The 8,620-nt window shown below is 34.6% G+C and overlaps 1 protein-coding gene across 1 annotated transcript; it reads left to right on the forward strand.

Moving 5' to 3' along the window:
• Positions 1-2,254: 2,254 nt before the first annotated feature.
• Positions 2,255-8,149, forward strand: LOC110897324 (BRISC and BRCA1-A complex member 2). Its single transcript, XM_022144082.2, has 13 exons — positions 2,255-2,515; positions 2,600-2,687; positions 4,351-4,531; positions 4,632-4,722; positions 5,403-5,438; positions 5,579-5,677; positions 5,768-5,898; positions 5,989-6,037; positions 6,125-6,214; positions 6,709-6,762; positions 7,432-7,497; positions 7,614-7,717; positions 7,787-8,149. Exons 1-13 carry the CDS (start codon positions 2,438-2,440, stop codon positions 7,854-7,856), a joined length of 1,137 nt encoding a protein of 378 aa, XP_021999774.1. The 5' UTR covers positions 2,255-2,437; the 3' UTR covers positions 7,857-8,149.
• The last annotated feature ends 471 nt before the right edge of the window (positions 8,150-8,620 follow it).

Raw genomic sequence — 8,620 nt, forward strand, 5'->3', positions numbered from 1 at the left:
CCAAACTTAAAATCTCATGCAACATTTTCATATGATTAAACAAAATATAACATTCACATATCTCATCATGTTAATATAACGATAGAAAAAATACATATCAGAACGATTGGATCAATACATCAATTCTTACAAAAAAGTATGATTTCAGACGACCGTCGTGAGAATTTGACCAAAAAAGTATGAAGAGCGGCTTGTAAAGATGAAAGTGTGGACTGTGGTTATAAGGTTGAAAACCTAGGGGTTTTTTTAAAAGGCCCAGCCCACCATATGGGCCCTGTTTTTCTCTATGGGCTAATGGCTATGACCCTATTTTTGTTTGTGAAGAGTGTTGTTATTATTAATTTTTTTAAGTTATAATTGAAAAGATTTACATGATTTGTCATATGATCGTGTATCAGCTTTTAAGTATATCATTGTTTATGACATATGTTCAATTTCATGTTAATAAGTTTATACTCGTATATCTACTTAATCATCCTAAACATATCTTCAAAGTAGACTCGTACACGAATTATTGTTGCCTACAATACTACGTTCTATGTTTCTTTTTTAACCATATGTGCAAACCTTGACAATGATAGGTTTTCATCCTTTGTGGAAGGCTCTGATGCATGAACTACTCTCCTAATACAGTTTCCAACCAGGTCGAAATAGGGATGAGATCGGTACGATACCGGTACCGTACCGGTACCGGTACCGTAAATACCGTTACCGGAATTGAGGAAATGTGGATACCGATTACCGTACCGTATTTATAGATTCGGTACCGGTACGGTACCGGTATCGGTACCAGTATTTCGGTACTTTATTACATTGGTACCGCTTTGGTGTCATCCATTGTTTTACCTAAAACAATTTCATGTGCAAACCATCCATCCATTATTAACTGAACTAGAGTAATATATAAAGGAATGTAAACAAAAGGTAAACATATTAAGTAGTCAAAAAAAATCAAAAGGTAAACATCCAAATTCCAACATGTCTAAAAAATCATCATAATTGATTAAAAATAACCAAACAAAATAAATTTGATATTGGTTTTTGTAAAACAATGTTCAAGAAAATATAACTTCATAGTGGGATCTAAGATAATAGCAAAATACATAAAGTCATTGTTAAATTCGGTATTAATATCGGTATTTACCGAAAAATATCGGTACCGATACCGTTTTTTACCGGTACCAAATTTCGAAAAATCTATTACCGATACCGGTACCGTTTATGATCGGTACGGTACCGGTATGGTACCGATACGGTACCGGTATTTCGGTAAAAAATCTCATCCCTAGGTCGAAAAGTTGATCCCATCCACAATGGCTTGACGCCTCCCAAATGATAACAGAAGCTAGTTTATCCTCCTAGCGACAACTCTTACTCCAGTGCTCAACCAACCCGAAAACAGTCTTCCATGCATCAACTCTAACTTCCATAAACTCGATCGCTTCAGCCAAAGTGTTAAACTCAAGAAGGACATTTAGTCCCCCTAAGTATTTGACTTTCATCCCCGACAATCCCACCCCTCCAAAATCCTATGCATGTTACATAAATCCCGAATGCATTTCAGTTCCCCTACTAACGACGCCATCTTCTATCCGATAAAAGCCCTAGATTCTTCTAGTGTCAGTAACACCGTTTTGGTACCTGACTTGCCTTGTCTAGCACAGGAGCCTCCATATAAGATCCCCCAAACAAGTAAATTGGTTAATGTAAAATTATGAAGAACCAAAAAGTAATGTGAGAATGGTTCAAAGATGTCAATTTTTGTTGACGATTGGTTCAAAGATATGTGAGAATCGATTTTGTGACTTTATTGCCTCTATCTTTCTTTCTCTCCAGGATTAAAGGCAAGAGATGAAGGCGGTGGACGACAACGGTATACGAAGGCGGTGGACGATGGTGGTAGACAAAGACTACGGGCCGATGACCAAGGTGGTAGATAAAGGAGGCTTATTGTACACGGAGTATAGCATGTTTTACTCTTTAGTCTTCAACATGAATAATGAAGAACCCATGGTTCATTGTTTGCCTTCACATGTCCTGATCCGTTGATCACTTACGTCAATTCATTCTGACCCGCTTTTCGTGATCAAGAATTTGTTATATGTCCAGATGTCCACTTTGACTGATCCTTTACTTTTGTCATACCCAACGAACCCGAAGGTAGAAAAAAATGACCCAAACCTACCCGTAAATGATACGTGAGAGCATAACAAAATAACAAGTTACAAACCAATTTCGCAACTCTTAAAACTTGCATCCAATAAACTTAATTAAATTACAATATTTTTATAATGTTTGAAGAATGAAGCATTTGGTTGGTTATTTTTGTTTATTGAAATGAAAATTCACAACTCGAAAATACAGCTTTAATTAGGTTGAACACCATCCCCAAAACCAAAACCGATCGGTGAAATTCGCCGGAGATCCACACACTACCATGGCGGTTGACAGCATACCTCCGATCATCCTCACACAACTCAATTACCTTCTCACTCACTCCCCTTACTCAATCAAGGTATCATTTTCTCTCACTTAGGGTTACATCAAAACCCTAGCTCACAATCAAATGTTCATCTTCTCTTATTTTCAATTTCTACAGGTTGAGCAGATGTGGTCTGGTTCTAAAAATCACGGTTATCTTGATCGATTTACGTTATTGATCCCTTTTTGTCTCGATTACATCAAATGTTAGTTTACTCAATCTTATTTAGGCCTTTTCATTCACTTTCTTAATTCACTGAATTAGATTCACTTGCATGTATGTTGTTGTAATTTCTGTATTCAATTTGGAAAAATTATTACTATCATATATTGCATATATGCAGTATATATGCATTATTAAAAAAAGGGCTGTAAACGAACCGAACGAACACGAACAATTCGTTTGTTAAGAAATATATGTGTTCACAAACCGTTCACGAACACTTATTGAACGAGATTTTACGTTCGTGTTCGTTTGTTAAGGAAATGAACTTGTTCGTGTTCGTTTTCGTTTGTGTTTGTTTGTTAATTTTAGACAACGAACGTTGACGAACACATATGAGCTCAAACTAATGTTCATGAACACAAATGGAAACAAACGAACACATATGTGTTTGTTGTAATTTCTGTATTCAATTTGGAAAAATTATTACTATCATATATTGCATATACGCAGTATATATATATATATAGTTATTGTAAAAAAGGCCTAAAGTGTGAGAAAGGTAAGAAAGAATCCCAACCATTAGATCTAAATTAATTGAAAAGGGTAAGATTGTAAATTCAAATATGGTAATCCTTGATTTAAGGATTTGGAGAGAGAAAAACCTGGATTTTAGGACTTATAACCGTCCATAAATATAACACCATTCATAGCATGTTCATACATGGTGTTTTAAATATAACACAATTCAGAAAAAAAAACATCATTCAGCAAACAAAATAACACCATTCAGTACAAAATAACACCATTCAACAAACAAAATAACACCATTCAATAAAATAAAATAACACCATTCAGCAGTAAAAAAAAACACCATTCAGTATAAAGAATATAACACCATTCAGTACAAAAATAACACCATTCAGTACAAAAATAACACCATTCAGTACAAAAATTAAACCATTCAGTAAACAAAATAACACCTTTCAGCAGTAAAAAAAAAACACCATTCAGTACAAAAAAAACACCATTCAGAAAATAAAATATAACACCTCTGTATCATCTTCTTCACTTCCGGCACCACCACCACTGCACTTCCGGCACCACCACTGCCGATCCAACACCACCACCACCGCCGCCGCTCGAACCACCACCGCCGCCGCTCGAACCACCACAATAAACATGCGATCTTCATCAATCGGATCAAAAACCACGAAAAAAACTCCAATCGATGACCTACATAAAGCCGATTCACAAGAACAACTGCTGAAATCCGATTTTCGTTTCATGTTATCAACGATTTCTGCGATTGGAGAGAGAGAGAGCGTGCGATTGGAGAGAGAGAGCGTGCGATTGGAGAGAGAAAGAGAGATTGTAGGGATCTTAATTACAGTTACCTCTTTTGAATGGATTTAAAAGACTTTATTACCCCTATAATTTTCAATTCAGTCCAAAAAATAAAATAAATTTTACATTTTGGTCCCTATTAATCTAAACCATTAGATCAAAGATCTAATGGTGTGTATTCTTTCTTATCCTTCTCACACTTTTAGTCTTTTTTACAGGATCCTCTACCTATATATATATATATATATATATATATATATATATATATATATATATATATATATATGCAATATGCATAATGTATAACACAACTCCAGTATTAAGTTCTCTTTATGTGGAATTTGTTGTTGTAATTATAGGGGATGTTATCTACAATGCACAATTTCCATTGTTGCCACCTGATGTTATATTTGGACCTGAGGATGAAACTTTTCGACCGTTTCCAGCGGCTAGAGAAGGAGAGATAAAGGCTAAGAATAGTTTGTCCGATTGGAATTGTAAAGATCCAACTAGGCTGTTGTTGTTGATTCATGAACTTAGGTATTTAAGTATTTTATGGATTACAATTAGCTTGTTTGAGATGCCGACATTATGAAATATTGTCCATTACTATGTAGCATTGATTGTGTATTCACTGCAGGAGTTTGTACATGGCGTATCAGAAGAAACGGGTTGGGGAAGTTGATGATGAGAGACTGAAGTTTGAAATCAACACCATGTATTCTCGGGAGGTAATCTTGTAAAGCATTATATTATGAGTAAATTACAAAAATCGTCCTTTATGTATGTCACTTATTGCAAACTGTGTCCTTTGTCTTCAATAATTACAGAAAACGTACTCGATGTTTGCAAATCCTTGCAAGTTATGTCCTTTAGCACTAACTCAGTTAATTTTCTGTGGTTAAATCTGATCAAATGGACCCCATATGAGGGTATTTTGGTCATTTTATTCTCATGTGGGGTTCATTTGGTCAGATTTAACCACAAAAATACCCTTATGTGGGGTCCATTTGGTCAGATTTAACCACAAAAATTAACAGAGTTAGGGCTAAAGGACATAACTTGCAAGGGTTTGCAAACATCGAGTACGTTTTCTGTAATTATTGAAGACAAAGGACACAGTTTGCAATAAGTGACATACATAAAGGACGATTTTTGTAATTTACTCTTATATTATTATAGACTTGTTTTGTTAACATTTTTTGGTATAGTGGTACAAGTTTAGAAAATCAACATGCAGCTAAAAGGCTTTAATATAATGCATGGATAATTATTATCTGAACGTTAATATGATCAAAGCACTGGTTTATCTTTGTCGCGTATTATCTCTTGAGGCTGTGTTTACTATGTTACCATAAGCGATTTTTGCCATCATATTATATTTGTCTAATCACCTGTAACTATCCTCCAGGGAATTGAAATGTATATGAGCTCTGGTGTTGACAAGGTACTATTTGTTAACTATACACTTTCATTTGATTATTAAAACCCCTTTGAGTGAATAGAAGTTTTGTAAACTTCATGAGGATCATAGTTTTTAATTTATAATGATGTTAGTGGTGTACGTGCCATTGAACTGTAGTGTAGCCAGAAGAGGTGAAATTTGCAGTTCCATTGCTAGAAATGGATTTAAACAAAATGGTTGCAGGGTCCACGTGGCGTCATCAGCAGAAGATATACTTACAGGTTATCTTCTTTATTTTGTGTATTTTTATATATTCTATGTTTGCATTATGCAAGCTCGTCGCACGGTACCTAATTACCATTTAAACACAGGTTATATATCCTGTGAGTAGAAAATATTTGGCAATGGCTTCAGCACCGCGTTTGAAATTGATATCTTCACCTGAGTTGAAGGCGTTATTTTCCATTGATGAGTTCAGGCTTCCTTCATGGCTGGAAGGAATGTAAGTGTTTAATCAAATTTTCTGTTTTTATTTTTCTTTATTGAAATATTTGTAATTATAATTTAATAATTTTGATTTTATCGATTAAAGGTGCATGGCTGAATATCTTCCCACTTTAGAGGAGATGCTTGAATCACAGGTTAGCAGAAATCTTCTATATTCAGTTATTCACTGGTCAACACTTTTTACTCTTGTATTTATTTTTACGATTTTTTTTCTTATACAGATAAGAGATGCTGTCTCATCAATCGAAGTTAGAAGGAAATTTATTACAGCGTTGGCTATTCCCTTTGGAAGACCACTAGAAGCTGACCCAGTATGTGAACTTTAGCATTTATATTTTAGAGTAAAGTGTCATTTTCGCCCCTGAGGTTTGGCCACTTTTGCGACTTTCATCCAAAGGTCTGTTTGTCCGCATCTGAATCCAAAAGGTTTAAAATCTTTGCCATTTTCATCCGGGCTTGTTAACTCCATCCATTTTTCTCCGTTAAGTCAAGGTATTTCCGTCTTTTTTGCTAACTTAAAGGGAAATTCGTTTTTTTTTACTTTATGTAAAAAGACCGAATTGCTCTTTAAGTTAACAAAAAAAGATGGAAATACCTTGACTTAACGGAGAAAAATGGATGGAGTTAACAAGCCGGGTGAAAATGGCAAAAGATTTTAAACCTTTTGGATTCAGATGCGGAAAAACAAACTTTGAACAAAAGTCGCAAAACTTGCCAAACCTTAGGGACGAAAATGGACTTTTACTCTATATTTTAAATAAACCTTCTTTAACTAAAATCTTATATTTTATAACTGTGTTACCAGGTATTTTGTAGGAAGGCCACGTTTCTAGCTTGCTCTGGCGTGTTTACATTCCTGGTATTAACCGTCAAAATTTATTAAAGATGTTTTAAAACCATGTAAAATAAGCAATTCATGTATATGGTTGAGGGGTGTGCACGGTTCGGTTTTATGGTAAAACCGTAACCGAAATGTTCGGTTTTCCGTTTTTTAAAACCGCTCGGTTACGGTTTTAGCAACGGGTTTGGTTACGGTTTTAGCAACGGTTCGGTTTTTCGATTTTTGGCACAAAATTGTGTAAGATTCAAAAATAATAAAAATATAATCCAAAATTTAAGAATTTTTCTTAGATGTTAAGTTATTTTATTTAACCTTTTTAATAAAAAATATTGTTCACATAAACCTAACCTTCTAATCTATTTTTATGTTTCTCCAAAGTTTTTGTTTTGGCATTTTCTTTTATAACACTTTGAAAATCATTTTAATTTTTATGTTAAATTTTGTTATTTCTTGTAGGCAATAGATAAATCATTTCAAAGATAAATAAACATGTTAATTTTCTTTATTATAAATTCTTAACATTCTAGAGAAAAATTAATAATTCTTAAATCAATATAGAACAAACATTAAAAAAATGATTTTTTAGGTTATTCGGTCCGGGTTCTTTTTTTTTTCGATTTTTTGTTCGGTTCGGTTTAATCGTTTTTTTTTTCGGTTTTCTGCTCACCCCTAAATAATGGTATATAGGTTCACTTTACTCTCCCACTTCAGTTCCCAAGGCAACAACCCGCACTGGTGCTTCAAAGTTCTCAGGTTAACTTTCATTTCTATTTTTCCATATAAAATTAACATATGCCATCATATCAAGTGCATTATTTCTTGTTATTAGTAGTTATTAAGTTGGGTTCTTGTTTTGTTAACCTTTGAAGCATTTTCACTCACACTCTGGTAACGCACCAATTAAGTCGGCTATTTTACAAGAGTACCCTTGGAGTCCAAGATGGGATGTGTCACAAATGGCCGAGAGGATCTCGTAAGTTATTCAGAATCTAGTTTTCTGGTTCCATACGTTTGATTCTCATGAAGTTTCTCATTCTGACAGTGATTATCTTGTGGACGAATGCTTAAATTTCAAGAAGCATTGCAACGAAGTGCTCGTTCAGCAGCGCTAGTGTTACTTACTTCAGTTGTTTGTACTATCTGCATGTTTTACACTTCAAAATGTCGTGTTTGTTTCCTGAGTTTGTGAGACGGTCGTATTTGTAATGATGTGATGGTGATGTTGAGTTGATATTAGTTTGGAATAGCACCAGAATTTGGCAAGTGTCTGAACATTATGATGCCTATTGGATGGATTCAGCTGCATATGGTTCATTTGGTGGCTTTGGGTTGAGGTTTTCTCAAATCATTTGTATTGCATTACTCCTTGTGGTTATAGTTTTGAAGATTGAAATTCTTGCCATAATTTGAACTTTACCTGACATACTATTTGGTTCAACTGTTCTTGATTTGTTGAGCCGACTGTCACAGAATCGTTTTAGTAGCGATGTGTGGCCAGGGGCGGACCTAGCATGTTACTAGGGGTAGCCCCCGCTACCCCTTGACGCTCCGGTGGTAGTGTAAATTTTGAAAAAAAAATGACGTTTTTTCGATTTTGTTACCCCTTTTATATGAAACGTTGCCCCTATAAAGATTTTCTAGATCCGTCACTGTGTGTGGCGACTTTGAGGTTGACTGGTTACATTCTCCAAGGCTTGTTAGGGGAGTTGCCTATAGTTGAGACACTTTTAAACAGATGAACAAAAGTGATGTGAAGGTGTCTTTCTGATCTTTTAACATTTGACTTTTCACAAGATGTTCAACCCATAATTTTGGGTCTTTAAGTTTTGATGACCAACTTAAAAAAACATATTAAATAACATTTTGTATTAGTAAT

The sequence above is a fragment of the Helianthus annuus genome, chromosome 13, assembly GCF_002127325.2.
Source record: "Helianthus annuus cultivar XRQ/B chromosome 13, HanXRQr2.0-SUNRISE, whole genome shotgun sequence".
Classification (NCBI taxonomy): domain Eukaryota; kingdom Viridiplantae; phylum Streptophyta; class Magnoliopsida; order Asterales; family Asteraceae; genus Helianthus; species Helianthus annuus.

Coding starts and splice junctions, on each gene's coding strand:
- LOC110897324 (XM_022144082.2), top strand. CDS start 2,438: ATGGCGGTTGACAGCATACCTCCGATCATCCTCACACAACTCAATTAC. Junction 4,723..5,402: donor ACACCATGTATTCTCGGGAG/GTAATCTTGTAA, acceptor ACTATCCTCCAG/GGAATTGAAATGTATATGAG. Junction 6,038..6,124: donor AGGAGATGCTTGAATCACAG/GTTAGCAGAAAT, acceptor TTTCTTATACAG/ATAAGAGATGCTGTCTCATC.